Source organism: Cherax quadricarinatus, chromosome 16 (assembly GCF_038502225.1).
Source record: "Cherax quadricarinatus isolate ZL_2023a chromosome 16, ASM3850222v1, whole genome shotgun sequence".
NCBI classification, from domain to species: domain Eukaryota; kingdom Metazoa; phylum Arthropoda; class Malacostraca; order Decapoda; family Parastacidae; genus Cherax; species Cherax quadricarinatus.
Window position 1 is genome coordinate 51,507,302 of NC_091307.1, and position 21,170 is coordinate 51,528,471.

The 21,170-nt window shown below is 42.3% G+C and overlaps 1 protein-coding gene across 2 annotated transcripts in view; it reads left to right on the forward strand.

Annotated features, from left to right (window-relative positions):
* Positions 1-16,708, forward strand: part of LOC128688967 (UDP-glucosyltransferase 2) — a 42,783-nt gene extending 26,075 nt beyond the window's left edge. For both annotated transcript variants that reach the window (XM_070085571.1, XM_070085572.1), the window contains exons 8-11: positions 10,159-10,292; positions 11,686-11,905; positions 15,231-15,374; positions 16,555-16,708. In XM_070085571.1, the coding sequence (XP_069941672.1) occupies positions 10,159-10,292; positions 11,686-11,905; positions 15,231-15,374; positions 16,555-16,690 (634 nt within the window). In that variant the 3' untranslated portion in view covers positions 16,691-16,708. The remainder of the gene's footprint in view (positions 1-10,158; positions 10,293-11,685; positions 11,906-15,230; positions 15,375-16,554) is intronic.
* Positions 16,709-21,170: the final 4,462 nt, after the last annotated feature.

The following is a 21,170-nucleotide window of genomic DNA, read 5'->3' on the forward strand; positions in this document are numbered from 1 at the left end:
GCCTGTGCTAACCTTCCAATGGTGTAGAAATATACCTAGTTGGATGAATCTTATTGTGGCTAGCTGGTCTAGTGGCTAACGCGACGGGCTGGAGTTTTGAGACTCTATGACCGCGGGTTCAATCCCGGCCGGGGGTATGGCTCGTATGATATGCCCCTTAGCTCAGGGATTAGTCTTGTTGCAAACTTTTCACTTTCTCTAATTTCTTTATATGCTTGGCTAGGTGTGAGTTCCAAACTGGTGCTCCATACTCCAATAAAGGTTTGACATACACGGTATACAGGGCCCTGAACGATTCCTTATTGAGATGTCGGAATGCTCTTCTTATCTTTGCTAGGAGCCCATATGCTGCAGCAGTTATTTGGTTGATGTCCACCTCATATCATGTGCCTGGTGTTACACTCACCCTAAGATCCTTTTCCTTGAGTGAGATTTGTAGTCTCTGGCCCCCTAGACTGTGCCCCGTCTGTGGTCTTCTTTGCCCCTCCTCAATCTTCATGACTTTGCACTTGGTGGGGTTGAACTCCAGGAGCCAGTTGCTGGAGCAGGCGTGCAGCCTGTCCAGATCCCTTTGCAGTTTAGCCTGGTCCTCCTCCAACTGAATTCTTCTCATGAACTTCATATCATCTACAAACAGGGGCACTTCGGGGTCTATTCCTTCTGTCGTGTCGTTCACAAATGCCAGAAACAGTAACGGTTATAGGATTGCCCCCTGTGGAACCCCGCTCGTCACAGGTGCCCACTCTGACACCTCGCCACGTACCATGACTCGCTGGTGTCTTCCTGACAGGTATTTCCTGATTCATTGCGGGGCTTTTCTTGTCATCCTTTCCTGGTCCCCCAGCTTTTGCGCTAATCTCTTGTGTGGAATTGAGTCAAACGCCTTCTTATGGTCCAGAAAAATGTAATCTACCCACCCCTCTCTCTCCTCTCTTACTGCTGTCACCCTGTCATTGAACTCCAGTAGGTTTGTGACAGAGAATTTCCCATCCTTGAAACGCTGCTGGCTATCGTTGATAAGCTCCTTCCTTTTTAGGTTCTCCACCTCTCTTCTCCTGATAATCTTCTCCATGACTTTGCGTACTATACATGTCAGTAACATGTACAGTATGTGGTCTGTAGTTTAATGTTCTGAGTCTGTCTCTTTTTTTAAAAAAACTGTGGACTACATTTGCTGTCTTCCATACCTCAGGTAGTCGCCCTGTCTCGATAGATGTGTTAAATATTGTTGTTAGTGGTACACATAGCGCTTCTGCTCCCTCTCTCAGGACACATGGAGAGATGTTATCTGGCTCCATCGCCTTTGAGGTATCTAGCTCGTTTTGCAGCCTCTTCACTTCTTCCTCGGTTGTATGTATTGTGTCCAACACTTGATGGTGTACCCCACCTCTCTATCTTTCTGATGTCTCTTCTGTCTTCTCTGTGAACACTTCTTTGAATCTCATGTTGTGTGTGTGTGAGCATGTGTGTGTGTACTCACCTAGTTGTGCTCACCTAGTTTAGGTTGCAGGGGTCGAGTCCAAGCTCCTGGCCCCGCCTCTTCACTGGTCGCTACTAGGTCACTCTCCCTGAACCATGAGCTTTATCATACCTCTGCTTAAAGCTATGTATGGATCCTGCCTCCACTACGTCGCTTCCAAAACTATTCAAATTTCTGACTACTCTGTGGCTGAAGAAATACTTCCTAACATCCCTGTGATTCATCTGTGTCTTCAACTTCCAACTGTGTCCCCTTGTTGCTGTGTCCAATCTCTGGAACATCCTGTCTTTGTCCACCCTGTCAATTCCTCTCAGTATTTTGTATGTCGTTATCATGTCCTCTCTGTTTCTCCTGTCCTCCAGTGTCGTCAGGTTGATTTCCCTTAACCTCTCCTCGTAGGACATACCTCTTATCTCCGGGACTAGTCTTGTTACAAACCTTTGGACTTTCTTGGCTGGGTGTGGGTTCCAAACTGGTGCCGCATACTCAAATATGGGCCTAACGTACACGGTGTACAGGGTCCTGAACGATTCCTTATTAAGATGTCGAAATGCTGTTCTGAGGTTTGCTAGGCACCCATATGCGGCAGCAGTTATTTGGTTGATGAGCGCTTCAGGAGATGTGCCTGGTGTTATACTCACCCCAAGATCTTTTTCCTTGAGTGAGGTTTGTAGTCTCTGGCCCCCAAGACTGTACTCCGTCTGCGGTCTTCTTTGCCCTTCCCCAATCTTCATGACTTTGCACTTGGTGGGATTGAACTCCAGGAGACAATTGCTGGACCAGGTCTGCAGCCTGTCCAGATGACTTTGTAGTTCTGCCTGGTCTTCGATCGAATGAATTCTTCTCATCAACTTCACGTCATCTGCAAACAGGGACACCTCGGAGTCTATTCCTGTGCGTGTGTACTCACCTAATTGTACTCACCTAATAGTGGTTGCAGGGGTCGATACTCAGCTCCTGGCCACGCCTCTTCACTGATCGCTACTAGGTCCTCTCCCTCTCTGCTTCCTGAGCTTTGTCATACCTCTTCTTAAAACTATGTATGGTTCCTGCCTCCACTACTTCACTTGCTAGGCTATTCCACTTCCTGACGACTCTATGACTGAAGAAATACTTCTTAACGTCCCTGTGACTCGTCTGAGTCTTCAGCTTCCAATTGTGACCCCTTGTTTCTGTGTCCCCTCTCTGGAACATCCTGTCTCTGTCCACCTTGTATATTCCTCGCAGTATCTTGTATGTCGTTATCATGTCTCCCCTGACCCTTCTGTCCTCCAGTGTCGTCAGTCCGATTTCCCTCAACCTTTCCTCGTACGACATTCCCCTGAGCTCTGGAACTAGGCTTGTTGCAAACCTTTCTACTTTCTCTAACTTCTTGACGTGCTTGACCAGGTGTGGGTTCCAGACTGATGCTGCATACTCCAGTATGGGCCTAACATACACAGTGCACACTGTCTTGAACGATTCCTTATTAAGGTAGTTGCCCAGTTTCAAGGGATGTGTTGAAGATTGTCTTTAGGGGCACACACAGCATCTCTGCTCCTTCTCTATGGACCCAAGGGGAGATGCTGTCCGGCCCCATCGCCTTTGAAGTATCAAGGTCACTTAGCAGCTTCTGCACCTCCTCCTCGGTTGTTCGTATGTCATCCAACACTTGCTGGTATATTCCCTCTTCATGTTCCCTTCTCTTCTGTTTTCCCATAGCCCTTCCTGTCTCTACTGTAAAAACTTCCTTAAATCTATTTAGCTCCTCACATACCTCCTGATCATTTCATGTGGGTTCTCCACCTTCTTTCCTCAGTCTGATCACCTGGTCTTTGACTGTTGTCTTCCTCCTGATGTGGCTATACAACGATTTCGGGTCAGCCTTGACTTTCGATGCTATGTTATTTTCGTACTGTCGTACTGTGTGTGTGTGTGTGTGTGTGTGTGTGTGTGTGTGTCCAACACTTGATGGTGTACCCCACCTCTCTGTCTTTCTGATGTCTCTTCTGTCTTCTCTGTGAACACTTCTTTGAATCTCATGTTGTGTGTGTGTGCGTGTGTGTGTGTGTATGTGTGTGTGTGTGTGTGTCCAACACTTGATGGTGTACCCCACCTCTCTGTCTTTCTGATGTCTCTTCTGTCTTCTCTGTGAACACTTCTTTGAATCTCATGTTGTGTGTGTGTGTGTGTGTGTGTGTGTGTGTGTGTGTGTGTGTGTGTGTGTGTGTGTGTGTGTGTGTGTGTGTGTGTGTGTGTGTGTGTGTTTGTGTGTGTGTATGTGTGTGTGTGTGTACTCACCTAATTGTGGTTGAAGTGGTCGAGACTCAGCTCCTGGCCCCGGTTCTTCACTGATCGCTACTAGGTCCTCTCTCTCTCTGCTTCCTGACGTTTGTCATACTTCGTCTTAAAGCTGTGTATGGTTCCTGCCTCCACTACGTCACTTGCTAGGCTATTCCACTTCCTGACGACTCTATGACTGAAGAAATACTTCCTAACATCCCTTTGACTCGTCTGAGTATTCAGCTTCCAATCGTGACCCCTTGTTTCTGTGTCCCCTCTCTGGAACATCCTGTCTCTGTCCACCTTATCTATTCCCCGCAGTATCTTGTATGTCGTTATCATGTCTCCCCTGGCCCTTCTGTCCTTTAGTGGCGTCAGTCTGATTTCCCTCAACCTTTCATCGTAGGACATTCCCCTGAGCTCTGGAACTAGTCTTGTTGCAAACCTTTGTACTTTCTCTAATTTCTTGACGTGCTTGACCAGGTGTGGGTTCCACACTGGTACTGCATACTCCAGTATGGGCCTTACGTAAGCAGTGTACAGTGTCTTGAACGATTCCTTATTAATGTATCGGAACGATGTTCTCAGGTTTGCCAGGCGCCCGTATGCTGCAGCAGTTATCTGGTTGATGTGTGTCTCCGGAGACGTGCTCGGTGTTATGGTCACCCCAAGATCTTTCTCCTTGAGTTAGGTTTGTAGTCTTTGTCCACCTAGCCTTTACTCTATCTGCGGTCTTCGTTTCCCTTCCCTAATCTTCATGACTTTGCATTTGACAGGGTTGAATTCGAGAAGCCAGTTTCTGGACCACGTGTCCAGTCTGTCCAGATCTCTTTGAAGTCCTGCCTGATCCTCGTCCGGTTTAATTCTTCTCATCAACTTCACATCATCTGCGAATAGGGACACTTCAGAGTCTATCCCTTCAACCATGTCATTCACATATATCAAAAATAGCACTTGTCCTAGAACTGACCCCTGTGGGACCCCGCTTGTCACAGGCGCCCACTGTGATACCTCTTCACGTACCATGACTCGTTGTTGCCTCCTTGTCAGGTATTCTCTGATCCATTGCAGTGCCCTCCCTGTTATACGTGCCTGATCCTCCAGCTTCTGCACTAATCTCTCGTGAGGAACTGTGTCAAAGGCCTTCCTGCAGTCCAGGAAAATGCAATTCACCCACCCCTCTCTCTCGTGCCTTACTTCTGTTATCTTGTCATAAAACTCCAGAAGGTTTGTGACACAGGATTTGCCTTCCATGAATCCATGCTGGTTTTCACTTATAATCTTGTTCCGTTCCAGGTGCTCCACCACTCTCCTGATAATCTTCTCCATGACTTTGCATACTAAACACGTCAGAGACACTGGTCTGTAGTTTAGCGCCTCGTTTCTGTCTCCTTTCTTAAAAATGGGGACTACATTTGCCGTCTTCCATATCTCAGGTAGTTGCCCAGTTTCAAGGGATGTATTGAAGATTGTAGTTAGGGGCATGCACAGCGTCTCTGCTCCTTCTCTAAGTACCCATGGGGAGATTTTGTCCGGTCCCATTGCCTTTGAGGTATTAAGGTCACTTAGCAGCTTCTGCTCCTCCTCCTCCGTTGCTCGTATGTCATAGAACACTTTTTGGTATATTCACTGTTGATGTTCCCCTCTGTGCTGTCTTCCCAGTACCCTTCCTGTCTCTACTGTAAAAACTTCTTAAATCTCATGTTTAGCTCCTCACATATCTCCTGATCGTTTCTTGTGAGTTCTCCATCTTCTGTCCTCAGTCTGATCAAATGGTCTTTGACTGTTGTCTTCCTCCTGATGTGGCTATACAACAGTTTCGGGTCATCCTTGACTTTCGATGCTATGTTATTTTCATACTGTCGCTGGGCCTCCCTCCTTACCTGTGCATACTCGTTCCTGGCGATGCGACTAATCTCCCTATTTTCATGTGTTCTATGCCTTCTGTACCTTTTCCATTCTCTACTGCACTTAGTTTTTGCCTCCTTACACCGTTGGGTAATCCAGGGGCTCGTTCTGGTCTTCCCATTGTTTCTGTTGCTCTTGGGGACAAATCTTTCCACTGCTTCCTTGCATTTTGTTGTTATGTATTCCATCATTTCGTTTACTGACTTTCCTACCAGTTCTCTGTCCCACTGAACCTCCTGCAGGAAGTTCCTCAAACCTATGTAGTCCCCTCTTTTATAGTGTGTGTGTGTGTGTGTGTGTGTGTGTGTGTGTGTGTGTGTGTGTGTGTGTGTGTGTGTGTGTGTGTGTGTGTGTGTGTGTGTGTGTGTGTGTGTGTGTGTGTGTGTGTGTGTGTGTGTGTGTGTGTGTGTGGGTATGAGTGAGTATGTCAGTCTGTCTGCGTGTATGTTTAGTGTATCTATCTTTTTAATATAGACAATAAAGTCAATTATATATCTCAGTGTTAAGTACAGAACCAGTACAGTGTGGTCCTCGACCTGCACTCACCAACTCTGTGTCTCAGTGTTAAGTACAGAACCAGTACAGTGTGGTCCTCGACCTGCAGTCACCAACTCTGTACTCACCAATTTGTACTCACCTATTTGTGGTTGCAGGGGTCGAGTCATAGCTCCTTGCCCCGCCTCTTCGCTGATTGCTACTAGGTCCTCTCTCTCCCTGCCCCATGAGCTATATCATACCTCGCCTTAAAACTATGTATGGTTCCCACCTCCACTACGTCACTTTCTAGGCTATTCCACGGCCTGACTACTCTATGACTGAAGAAATACTTCCTAACATTCCTTTGATTCATCTGAGTCTTCAACTTCCAATTGTGACCTCTTGTGTCTGTGTCCCATCTCTGGAACATCTCGTCTTTGTCCACCTTGTCTATTCCGCGCAGTATTTTATATGTCGTTATCATGTCTCCCCTGACCCTCCTGTCCTCCAGTGTCGTCAGGCCGATTTCCCTCAACCTTTCTTCGTAGGACAATCCCCGTAGCTCTGGGACTAGTCTTGTTGCAAACCTTTGCACTTTCTCTAATTTCTTGACGTGCTTGACTAGGTGTGGATTCCAAACTGGTGCTGCATACTCCAGTATGGGCCTGACATAAATGGTATACAGAGTCTTGAACGAATCCTTACTGAGGTATCGGAACGCTATCCGTAAGTTTGCCAGACCCCCGTATACAGCAGCAGTTATCTGATTGATGTGCGCCTCAGGAGATATGCTCGGTGTTATACTCACCCCCAGATCTTTTTCCTTGAGTGAGGTTTGCAGTCTTTGGCCATCTAAACTACATTGTGTCTGCGGTCTTCTTTGCCCTTCCCCAATCTTCATGACTTTGCACTTGGCAGGGGTAATCTCAAGGAGCCAGTTGCTGGAACAGGCTTGTAGCCTCTCCAGGTCACTTTGTAGTCCTGCCTGATCCTCATCCGATTTGATTCTTCTCATTAACTTGACATCATCTGGAAACAAGGACACTTCTGAGTCTATCCATTCCATTATGTCGTTCACATATAACAAGAACAGCACAGGTCCTAGGACTGACCCCTGTGGAACCCCGCTTGTCACAGGCGCCCACTCTGACACCTCGTCACGTACCATGAATCGTTGTTGCCTCCCTGTCAGGTATTCTCTGATCCATTGCAGTGCCTTTGAAAGCCTGTTATGTGTGCCTGATCCTCTAGCTTTTGCAGTAACCTCTTGTGAGGAACTGTGTCGAAGGCCTTCTTGCAGTCCAAAAAAATGCAGTCGATCCACCCCTTTCTCTCTTGTCTTACTTCTGCCACCTTGTCATAAAACTCTAGTAGGTTTGTGACACAGGATTTTCCTTCCCTGAAACCGTGCTGGTTGTCAATTATACACTTGTTTCTTTCCAGGTGCCCCACCACTCTCCTCCTGATGATCTTCTCCATGACCTTGCATACTATACACGTTAGTGATACAGGTCTGTAGTTTAGTGCCTCATGTCTATCTCCCTTTTTAAAAACTGGGACTACATTTGCCATCTTCCATACCTCAGGGAGTTGCCCAGTTTCAAATGATGTTTTGAAGATCTTTGTTACTGGCACACACAATATCTCTGCTCCCTCTTTAAGGACCCACGGAGAGATGTTGTCTGGTCCCACCGCCTTTGAGGTGTCAAGTTCGCATAGCAGCTTCTTCACCTCCTCCTTGGTTATAAGTACCTCATCCAGCACTTGCTGGTGTACCCCCCTGTTCTGATTTCCTGGAGTCCTACTGGTTTCCACTGTAAATACTTCTTTAAATCTCGTGTTGAGCTGCTGACATACCTCTAGGTCGTTTCTTGTGAATTCCCCATCGCCCTTCCTCAGTCTAATTACCTGGTCCTTGACTGTTGTTTTCCTCCTGATGTGGCTGTACAACAGCTTCGGGTCAGTCTTGACTTTCAATGCTATGTCATTTTTATATCGTCGCTGAGCCTCCCTTCTTATCTGTGCATATTCGTTTCTGGCTCTTCGGCTAATCTCTTTATTTTCGTAAGTTCTCTGTCTTCTGTACCTTTTCCATTCTCTAGTACAACTAGTTTTTGCCTCCCTACACCTTTGGGTGAACCAAGGACTCTTTTTGTTCTTCCCATTATTTCTGTATCCCTTGGGAACAAACCTCTCCTCTGCCTCCTTGCATTTTGTTGCCACATAGTCCATCATTTCTTGTACTGGTTTTCCTGTCAGTTCCCTCTCCCACTGAATGTCTTGAAGGAAGTTCCTCATGCCTGAGTAGTTCCCCCTTTTGTAGTTTGGTTTTTCCCACCCTATTCCTGCTACTCTCTCCACCTGGAGCTCAACTATGTAGTCGAAGCACAGAACCACATGATCACTAGCTCCCAGGGGCCTTTCATACATGATATCCTCGATGTCCGAACTACTCAAGGTGAATACAAGGTCCAGTCTTGCTGGTTCATCCTCTCCTCTCTCTCTGGTAGTGTCTCTAACATGCTGATGCATGAGGTTTTCCAGTACCACGTCCATCATCTTGGCTCTCCATGTTTCGGGACCCCCATGGGGCTCCAGGTTTTCCCAGTCAATCTCCTTGTGATTGAAATCACCCATAACTAGTAACTTTGCAACCCCCATGTGTGCTCTCCTGGCCACCTCGGCTAGTGTGTCGACCATTGCTCTGTTGCTCTCATCGTAGTCTTCTCTTGGCCTCCTGCATTTCTGTTGTGGGTTGTACATTACTGTAATTATCATCTTATTTCCCTCAAACTGGATTGTTCCTAGTAAGTAGTCCCTTTCGCCCGTGCCATCCAATCCTTCCATTTTCTCAAAACCCCACTGGTTTTTAATGAGCAGTGCAACTCCTCCTTCCCCTGTCCTCCCTCTGTCTTTCCTGAGGATTTGATATCCAGATGGAAAGATTGAATCTGTTATTATTCTAGTGAGTTTTGTTTCTGTGAGTGCTATTATGTCTGGGGATGTCTCCTTGATTCTTTCGTGCCACTCCTCATACTTATTTGTTATTCCATCTGCATTTGTATACCACACCTTCAACTTCTTCTCTAAGACTGTGGTCTGGCAGGTGTATTGGGGTTGGGGAAGTGGGAGACCTGATAAGGAACTATGGGTGGTTGCTGTGGGGGTGGAGTTTGTAATGCAGTGGGTGGGGGCAATGGATGTGGCATGGGTGTTTTGGTTTAGAGTGTTTGGTTGCACTGGGGTTGATGTGTGTCTCAGTGTTAAGTACAGAACCAATACACTATGGTCCTCGACCTGCACTCACCAACTCTGTGTCTCAGTGTTAAGTACAGAACCAATACACTATGGTCCTCGACCTGCACTCACCAACTCTGTGTCTCAGCTTCTCACTATACATCTCTCGCATATCTTCATTTTTATTTAGAAATTAATTTTTTTGCAGTTATAATTTAAAATCAATAATTAGTGTAAATTTCCTGTTCTTATAGTTTTTTCCTCTGCGTGAAATTGATATTAAATTTAATAATAAAAAACTTACATGCATATGACTTGACAATCCTACATTGTCCCGTAAGATTTCCTTAAAAAATCACTGAAAGACTCTCATGCAGGAATCTTTTCGCAGGAAAATCTATTTTTATTCTTCCGTGATTTCTTATCATTTTTATTTTTTGAATTTCTAATAAAGATGTAAACATCTTTTTTAACTAATGCATCTTTACTTGTAATTGTGTTAACTGGATACTTAAATACCTATTATCTAGATTACTCTCTATTAACTCCACTTCTGTAGATACTTTCTCAGAGAAAATGACTAATTACTGACACAATTTACACAAGTTGTAGAACAAGTTTTATTTCTGACAAGTAAAGTTTGCTCACTGTAGAACTTTATCATGACTTTATAAAGCACTACTCAGAGTGATACGTTGTTTTAATAAAGTTTGTTCTCCATCTTGTTTCTTTGTGTTCATAATCTTCATAAATTTACTGCGGTTATAGCTACATCTTACTTACTATACATGCAGGTACCGCACTATCTTGGTTCAAGTGTTTGCCTCCCTCCAGCAGAGAGTCTTGTGGAAGTGGGATAAAAACACTATGGATGACCTGCCTCCTAATGTCCGTCTTGGCAAGTGGCTCCCACAACAAGATATTCTTGGTAAGTAAATCTTAAGTTTATTCTTACACCAGCATCCAATTATGGTGTTGACTCTGGGAGTTGACGTTCCAGGTCCATCGCTTGAAAATTTAAACTCATAAATATTTGGAAATTCAAATTTATTTTGACGTATCTCAAAATAAAAACAATTAAGCCATGCTCAAAAAAATTAACATTATATATTAAGTTATTATATAAGTTATTATATAAGTAATGATGATAAAAATAATGTTTAGTATTTTATTAATATTTTATTATTGAATTATATCTGGACGTCGTAAACTCCTTAAACAAAACAATTTTTTAGACTCAGAAAAAAAAACCATACCCCCGGCCGGGATTGAACCCGCGGTCATAGAGTCTCAAAACTCCAGCCCGTCGCGTTAGCCACTAGACCAGCTAACGCGACGTGGCTAACGCGACGGGCTGGAGTTTTGAGACTCTCTGACCGCGGGTTCAATCCCGGCCGGGGGTATGGTTTATTTGCAATCGTGTCATTACGATTTCTTAAGTCTTTTAGACTCAGTATGGTTTTAATCAGGCTCATCTATTTACATTCAATATAAGGCAAAAAATAAGGTACTATAAACGAAAATAAAATTCCTGCATCACAGAGTTTCAAGTAAAAACTCCTATGACTTACCGGAGAAAAATTAGCAACAATGTCCATTATTAAAATGTTCTCCTCTCAGAAACTACTACAATATTTGGAACCTTCAGTATGTTTCCCCCAGAGTTAAAATAATAATAATAATTTTAAGAATAATGATGACAAAACGAATATCTAATAATATTAATAATAATAATAATAATAGTAATAATAATAATAATAATAATAATAATAATAATAATAATAATAATAATATAATTTGTATGTGCATCTGGTAGCGGGAATGAAAGGCACTCTTCAAGGTCACGTGTTACTATATTTGAGTTGTCGGTACACAAAGAGTGTGTTAAGGCGGCCCAGAGTGCCAGCACAAGCACGCGAGGGAGAGAGTACACTTGTTGTCTCTAGGCTGTCAAGTATGTGAGTGAGGTTGGTGAGATATATGGCCGTTGAGCAACTTCTTTATTGGAATAATGGGGTTCACAGCGGGTAGTGTGAAGTGTGCCGAGGCCAGTCTGGGAGGGGAGCTGTTAACAGGAAGTCCAGGAGTCTAGGAGTGAGAAAAAGGCATGGCCGGGTAAGTCGAATTTGAGAACCTACCCTCTGGTGGGCACTCAGGAAACTAGGCCCACAGTAACTCGCTCCTTGGGGGGAGTATTAGAACAGAAGTAGGCTTACTGTCTATATTAATAATAGTAATGAAATGAATAATAAAAATAAAATTAATAATAATAAGAAGAAGAAAGACGAGAAAATCTAATTCTAATTGCTTTTTTGGCACAGGCGACCCTCGTTTGAGTTTGTTTATCACACACGGTGGGTTGTTGAGCACCCAGGAGTCTATGTACCACGGTGTGACGGTACTGGGGATGCCTGTGTTTGCTGACCAACATTCCAACATGAACACTGTGCAGAGGGAAGGATGGGGCAGAGTGCTTCTCTGGAAGGAACTTACCTTTGATAATCTCAAGAATACGATCAACATCATCATGAATGATGAAAGGTATTGTGACTTTATTGCTTCAAGGCGTAATTTTTTCCAGTACAAGAATGACAAAGAAGGTAAGGACATTTAATATCATTCATTCCCTAGTTCTCTCCATGCATACTGTGACATACATTTTCCAGTTCATCTTCTGAACGGAACATATCAAGGTCTAACGAGTGCATGTGATACAATTAAAAATTATGTTAGATATCTGAGAAGAATAATGAAAGGGAGATATAATAATGGATATAAGGAAATTGGATGTTTTTCAAGGCATTGAATTTCTACATTCTGAGAACTTTGAGAATAAGAGCCATGGATCCAAAGTTCACACTAAATTACAGGAATATGAATATATATATATATATATATATATATATATATATATATATATATATATATATATATATATATATATATATATATATATATATATATATATATATATATATATGTATGTCGTGCCGAATAGGCAGAACTTGCGATCTTGGCTTAAATAGCAACGCTCAACTTGCCATATAGGACAAGTGAAAATTTGTGTATGCAATAATTTCGCCAAAATCATTCTGAACCTAACGAAAAAAATATATTTCACTGTGTTTGTTTAGCATTAAATTATTGTAAACAAATCTAAAATATATTTAGTTGGGTTAGGCTAAAATAAATTGTTCTTGTTGTAATAAGGTTAGGTAAGTTTTCTAAGATTCTTTTGGAGCAAAATTAAAAATTTTAACATTAACATTAATGAAAAAAATATATCTTTAAATGTATAAGAGAAAATTTTAGAAAGGACTTAATTTTAAATGAGTTCTTGCTAATTGACCAGTTTTACATATTCGGCACGACATATATATATATATATATATATATATATATATATATATATATATATATATATATATATATATATATATATATATATATATATGCAATAAGATCACAGTAAACAGGTGATTTCAGAATATGCAAAACAACCACTCTGAAAGAATAGAGAAATTCCAAGCGTTTCGTGACTACTCACATTATCAAGGAACTATGAAAGTAAAGCATCCAAGGAAGGCATATAAGGGGTCTGGCCAACACCTCACTATCAGATCCCACAACGGTTAAACACCTGACGCGCGCCGACCTAACTGGATAGGTCCTTTGCACAACTCACCCACAAACTATTCTACCCAAGAAAATTTAAAAATTATTATTTGTCCAGTGTATTATTAAATTCTTCCCAAATTCTATTAATTATAAATGGATCTAATTTATATAAACCAAAGGAAATATTCATATTATTGTCAAAACTGCTTTTTATGAAACAAGATTCAATTGTATTCCTGTCGACCATGGACTTGCTTGATACTACTTTCTCAACTTTTTGAAAATCAATTGGATGGTTAAAATCTCTTACATGAATAAATAGAGCATTGGAATCTTGTCCAGTTCTAATGCTATATTTATGTTGCTTTAATCTTAGTTCGAGATTTTTACCAGTTTGACCGTAATAAACTTTATCGCAAATTTTACAAGGAATCTTATAGACATATCCATCAGCATTTTGGGGGGAATTCTTTATCAAAAGTTTTTTTACTGTATCAAGATTTTTGAATACAACTTTAATATTAAAAGTCTTAAGAAGAGAAGGCATATCAACCAAGTTTTCATGGTAAGGGAGAACCAACATATTTTTAGTTGAATAAGGCTGGTTGTCCCTTTTTGGATTGTAGAAAGTATTTCTAGCAACTTTAAAAGATTTATCAATTACATTTCTTGGGTATTTTAAATCATTACCTATTTCATAAATTTTGGATATTTCCTCATCTATGAACTCAGGACTACAAATTCGTAAAGCTCTCAAAAACATTGATGAGTGGTTGTTTATATATATATATATATATATATATATATATATATATATATATATATATATATATATATATATATATATATATATATATATATATATATATATATATATATATATTTATATGCAATAAGATCACAGTGAACAGGTGATTTCAGAATATGCAAAACAACCACTCTGAAAGAATAGAGAAATTCCAAGCGCTTTCGTGACTACTCACATTATCAAGGAACTATGAAAGTGAAGCATCCAAGGAAGCTATATAAGGGGTCCGGCCAACACCTCACTATCAGATCCCACAACGGTTAAACACGTGACGCGCGGCCACCCAACTTGGATAGGTCCCTTGCACAACTCACCCCCAAGCTATTCTGCCCAAGAAAATTTAAAAATTATTTGTCCAGTGTATTATTAAACTTGGTTGATATGCCTCCTCTTCTTAAGACTTTTAATATTAAAGTTGTATTCAAAAATCTTGATACAGTAAAAAAACTTTTGATAAAGAATTCCCCCCAAAATGCTGATGGATGTGTCTATAAGATTCCTTGTAAAATTTGCGATAAAGTTTATTACGGTCAAACTGGTAAAAATCTCGAACTAAGATTAAAACAACATAAATATAGCATTAGAACTGGACAAGATTCCAATGCTCTATTTATTCATGTAAGAGATTATATATATATATATATATATATATATATATATATATATATATATATATATATATATATATATATATATATATATATATATATATATATATATTTAAATATATAGGGAGGTACCACCTCTATAGCTGGAATGGGGAGCCTCATCCTCAGAGAAGACAATAGGGCCCGGTGGCCTGGTGCTTAAATCTCCCGCTTCACACACGGAGGGCCCAGGTTCGATTCCCGGCGGGTGGAAACATTTCGACACGTTTCCTTACACCTGTTGTCCTGTTCACCTAGCAGCAAATAGGTACCTGGGTGTTAGTCGACTGGTGTGGGTCGCATCCTGGGAGACAAGATTAAGGACCCCAATGGAAATAAGTTAGACAGTCCTCGATGACGCACTGGCTTTCCTGGGTGGCTAACTCTCCGGGGTTAAAAATCCGAACGAAATCTTATCTTATCTTATAAACGTACCTCAGGGAAAATTCAAGGTTCTCCCCGGAGCTGTTTGAATATTTTCTTCTCCTTCCACCCCCTATATTTTATATTCTATGTGAACATTTATTAATAAAGTGTTAAAACCAGAAGGGAAATAGAGAATAGGTGAGTGTAGGTACTTATATTATATTGATGTCATATGGCATCTGGGAAATATGGGACTATTAGGCTTGATATATGGAGAGAGATGGTGCCTTCCTCAGAATTAAGGCTCCTCTGTCTTGAAAGATTAGCTTACATACATGATGTGATATTTCTGTAATGATCTGAGTGATGATGCTATTTGTGAATCAAATAAATAAAACAAAAATTTGGGTTGTGGGTGACAATGCAGCATGAGAGCTGAGGTAGCAAGAAGGTCCAAAGTCCTGAGAGATCGTCCACAAGACCCAGGAGAGGTGGCCCTCTACTGGACCAAGTATGTTATCAGACATAAGGGCGCCCCACACCTCCGCTCTCCTGCTTCCACCATGACTTGGTCAGTATGACTCGGGATTGATGAATTATAGTAGTAGTAATAATAATAATAATAATAATAATAATAATAATAATAATAATAATAATAATAATAATAATAATAATAATAATAATAATAACCTAGTTATTACAAGAAAAGAAGCCAGAATAGGAGAATTCACACAGGTATATTAACTGACACTGAGAGTATTTCCTGAATATTCTGGAATGTACTACAACATCTGTTGACAAAATGAGGGATTTTTCCTTCTATTTCATTAGTTTGAAGGTTGTAAATGAAGGTATGTAATGAACCTCTAATGTAATGAAACTATTCCCGTCACATGACCTGTTCCAAGCGGTTAGAAGCTTAGAGCTGGCTATTAACTATCTTCTAGTACTTTTCCTCATGCTATCTGCAAATTGTGAGGCCTACCCCACCCGACCCCATATGGGGTGGGGTGTTGGGGGAGGACTGGTGTGTGGTTGGCATCCCTCTTGCCTCTCTCAGACCGGTAAACCAGCGGTAGGCCTCAGTTAGATGATCAAAAGCTCTAACGACGGGTCATTATCTGACTATGACCTGCGTCAGGAGACACTTGTCCTGTTTCCTGACGAACCTAACATAACCTCAGACAGAGACTGGCTGGTGCCTCAACACTACCATACTCTGAAAACTTACCCTACTTCTCCTGTTGTTGCCTTTGCAACATTGCACAGCTCCTGATGACGCAATGAGAAGTGTGAAAGTACTTGAGCTAAAGATTTCCAATCCTCGTTGCTTGCCTTGCATATATATATATATATATATATATATATATATATATATATATATATATATATATATGTGTGTGTGTGTGTGTGTGTGTGTGTGTGTGTGTGTGTGTGTGTGTGTGTGTGTGTGTGTGTGTGTGTGTGTGTGTGTGTGTGTGTGTGTGTGTGTGTGTGTGTGTGTATTTAGATGAAAAGTTTTCTATACTGAAATTATTGTTGTTTTTTAGGTTAACACTAATGGTAAGTTAGAAAGTTTACATATATCTTTGATTCTGATGCTGACATTCCCAAGGAGAGTCGTGATGAAAGCAAGTGTCTCATATAACGTTTCTTATTTTACTTAATTACACTTACTTATTTATTTTTCTTTACCTTTTTCAGTTTAATGAAGAAATGTTTTCTAGTCTAACGAAGACTTATAATTTCAGGTATCAATTGTATAATGTGGACGTGTGGGCAACAGTGACTCTGCTGTTCATCATTCTCACCTACGTCTCTATACGACTTATAGTTTCCTTGTTTTTCTGGCTCTGTTTTTCCAGCTCTAAAACAAAAACTGAATAAAATTTATTTAGCCTAGAATATGTTTTCAGTCATTTCCTCCAGCAAATCCTCTCACGTACTGTGTTCCATAAGCCTTATAGAGTGAAGAACCTCCACCAGTGAATGATATTATACATGAATAATAATTAAAAGGTATTCGCAACGTCTCTCGACCTAAACATATGAGAAAGAATAAGTTGCAAATAAGTAACATAACTACAAGTGTGTCAATCCTTGAATGATCCAAGAAATGTTTCCCTGTACTTCTGGATGTCAGTTCTCGTTTCTTAAGAGGCACGTAGGGACTCCTGTCTTCTAATAACAAGTTCATTTTTCTACCTTGTCCATAATTACTATAGCGTTTCTTTTGTCTGTTTCGTAAGGTGAATTCCAGGATCTTAATTATAGACAAGGTAGATTATAGTGGGAAAATGAACATGTTATTAGAAGACAGGGGTACTTAAGCGTCCCTTAATGTACACAAAAGAATCAGAATAGAGTGAAGCGTAATTTTCTAATGGAATTACATGTAAAAGTTCAAGATTTCAAGCCAGTCAGAAGATGCATTCACAGATTTTAGCAGGAAAATCAGAATAACAATGTTATTAATTTCTTCCATTAAACTTCCATATTGGTGCCTATCCAGACCTTCTCTAATAAGATACATCAGTTTTTGAGATTGAAAGTCGATCAAGGAAAGTGTTTCCAGACGCTGCTCTCAGTCATATGATGACCCACCACTGGAGCTTTTGGTCATCTGACTGAGGCCTTCCACTGGCTTACTTGTTTACCCCTTTAAAATTTATGCTTACGATTATAACCATTTCGTATTACCTTCTACAGAATATTGTTTGCATGTAAACAGAAAATTAAGAATTCTTTGTTTATCTGCAGAAAATTATTGAAGATATTACAAGATATAAATACTGTTATCTGATAACTTTTACTTAATTTTCTAGTTTAAAAAGATTTGATAGAAAAATAGCTTACTAATTTACTTCAGTAAGTTTCGCGAAAGCTGCTTTGAGAAACTGCAGAGAATGTTGAATATTTTCTTGATTGAGAGTAACAGTTTGCTTGATCCCGCTGTGTAGATGACTACAATGTCCTTTACATCTTACACCCCACACAGATATCTTGAAATAATAATGATTCAGTACTTTACTCAAGTGATTTTTATAGTATCTAGTTCAAGGTCACAGGCAAAAGTTATATATATATATTCACAGATAACGGCAACATGATAGTGGTTGATCATACCCCGGTCGGGATTGAACTCGCGGTCAGAGAGTCTCAAAACTCCAGCCCGTCGCAATCGTGTCATTACGATTTCGTGAGTCATAGTGGCTGATGATTTTCTTTGGTAACTGAATACTGCCTCTATGTGCAAAGAAACCATTATTTACAGTGCTCAGTAGACCTTCATCATGTCAGTATCACAAATTCTACTTAGGACGATCTATCTCTAGAATTAGAATCATGTCATTTATCACCGTCGTTTCGCTCATAACAGTAAGCTTTCAGATAATATTATGGTAATTTATAAGTCCTATGTAAATAAATAAAATAATAGTATTTCTAAAGATAGGTACTGCTGCGGGAAAAAGTTCCTAGACAAGGCCTGGTCACAGACCGGGCCGCGGGGGCGTTGACCCCCGGAACTCTCTCCAGGTAAACTCTCCAGGTAGACACTCTCACCTGTGCAGAAATAACATCTAGTAACTAAGATATAGTAAATATAGAAGTCAACTCTTATTTTTATGAATGAATCAGCACAGTTTGTAACGACGATGGTGACTGGTTAACAACGCGGGTTCAACTCCCGTCTGTGCCGTGGTTTGGATCTGTCATATCTACTCAGCTAAAGCATATTTTTGATGTTAAGTAAATGGACTCAGATGCAATGTGACATTTTATTGTGGCAACGTTTATCGTTCTCCGGGAGCTATGACATTCCGTTGCAAACATTACTTGGACACAATGTTCCATCTTCAATCCCTCATGATTGACTACTGGATGGAAAGTTGACATGACAGACCAATTTTCACTTTTAATTTGGGTTGTGGCCTGTCACCTGTACAATAAGTAGTTGATGATGTCAATTCACCATTACAGAACAATAAACTACATTAATCTTCTTCTAGAATAAGTTATTAGGGTTACTGATTCTATTTGCTTGAAAAACTTAAAAATTGGTTATACAAATAACAGAATAACACCTGATGTATTTAAATGGAATTTATGTAATGTTCTTAAGTAACATTATAAATATCATTATTCCTTAAATAAATATTAAAGTAAGCTCTCAGTGTTGATCATATACACTGACAAACGAGAGTGTCTGTGTAACGCTGGCTTCATGTGTGTGTGGGGAGGGTAGGAGTGGGGGTAGGAGAGAGGAGTTACCACCGAGAGTGTCTGTGTAACGCTGGCTTCATGTGTGTGTGGGGAGGGTAGGAGTGGGGGTAGGAGAGAGGAGTTACCACCGAGAGTGTCTGTGTAACGCTGGCTTCATGTGTGTGTGGGGGAGGGTAGGAGTGGGGGTAGGAGAGAGGAATTACCACCGCGAGTGTCTGTGTAACGCTGGCTTCATGTGTGTGTGGGGAGGGTAGGAGTGGGGGTAGGAGAGAGGAATTACCACCGCGAGTGTCTGTGTAACGCTGGCTTCATGTGTGTGTGGGGAGGGTAGGAGTGGGGGTAGGAGAGAGGAATTACCACCGCGAGTGTCTGTGTAACGCTGGCTTCATGTGTGTGTGGGGAGGGTAGGAGTGGGGGTAGGAGAGAGGAGTTACCACCGAGAGTGTCTGTGTAACGCTGGCTTCATGTGTGTGGGGGGAGGGTAGGAGTGGGGGTAGGAGAGAGGAGTTACCACCGAGAGTGTCTGTGTAACGCTGGCTTCATGTGTGTGTGGGGAGGGTAGGAGTGGGGGTAGGAGAGAGGAGTTACCACCGAGAGTGTCTGTGTAACGCTGGCTTCATGTGTGTGGGGGGAGGGTAGGAGTGGGGGTAGGAGAGAGGAGTTACCACCGAGAGTGTCTGTGTAACGCTGGCTTCATGTGTGTGTGGGGAGGGTAGGAGTGGGGGTAGGAGAGAGGAGTTACCACCGAGAGTGTCTGTGTAACGCTGGCTTCATGTGTGTGTGGGGAGGGTAGGAGTGGGGGTAGGAGAGAGGAGTTACCACCGAGAGTGTCTGTGTAACGCTGGCTTCATGTGTGTGTGGGGAGGGTAGGAGTGGGGGTAGGAGAGAGGAATTACCACCGAGAGTGTCTGTGTAACGCTGGCTTCATGTGTGTGTGGGGAGGGTAGGAGTGGGGGTAGGAGAGAGGAGTTACCACCGAGAGTGTCTGTGTAACGCTGGCTTCATGTGTGTGTGGGGAGGGTAGGAGTGGGGGTAGGAGAGAGGAGTTACCACCGAGAGTGTCTGTGTAACGCTGGCTTCATGTGTGTGTGGGGAGGGTAGGAGTGGGGGTAGGAGAGAGGAGTTACCACCGAGAGTGTCTGTGTAACGCTGGCTTCATGTGTGTGTGGGGAGGGTAGGAGTGGGGGTAGGAGAGAGGAGTTACCACCGCGAGTGTCTGTGTAACGCTGGCTTCATGTGTGTGTGGGGAGGGTAGGAGTGGGGGTAGGAGAGAGGAGTTACCACCGAGAGTGTCTGTGTAACGCTGGCTTCATGTGTGTGGGGGGAGGGTAGGAGTGGGGGTAGGAGAGAGGAGTTACCACCGAGAGTGTCTGTGTAACGCTGGCTTCATGTGTGTGTGGGGGGGAGGGTAGGAGTGGGGGTAGGAGAGAGGAGTTACCACCGAGAGTGTCTGTGTAACGCTGGCTTCATGTGTGTGGGGGGAGGGTAGGAGTGGGGGTAGGAGAGAGGAGTTACCACCGAGAGTGTCTGTGTAACGCTGGCTTCATGTGTGTGGGGGGAGGGTAGGAGTGGGGGTAGGAGAGAGGAGTTACCACCGAGAGTGTCTGTGTAACGCTGGCTTCATGTGTGTGGGGGGAGGGTAGGAGTAGGGGTAGGAGAGAGGAGTTACCACCGAGAGTGTCTGTGTAACGCTGGCTTCATGTGTGTGGGGGGAGGGTAGGAGTGGGGGTAGGAGAGAGGAGTTACCACCGCGAGTGTCTGTGTAACGCTGGCTTCATGTGTGTGGGGGGAGGGTAGGAGTGGGGGTAGGAGAGAGGAGTTACCACCTCGAGTGTCTGTGTAACGCTGGCTTCATGTGTGTGGGGGGAGGGTAGGAGTGGGGGTAGGAGAGAGGAGTTACCACCGAGAGTGTCTGTGTAACGCTGGCTTCATGTGTGTGTGGGGAGGGTAGGAGTGGGGGTAGGAGAGAGGAGTTACCACCGAGAGTGTCTGTGTAACGCTGGCTTCATGTGTGTGTGGGGAGGGTAGGAGTGGGGGTAGGAGAGAGGAGTTACCACCGAGAGTGTCTGTGTAACGCTGGCTTCATGTGTGTGTGGGGAGGGTAGGAGTGGGGGTAGGAGAGAGGAGTTACCACCTCGAGTGT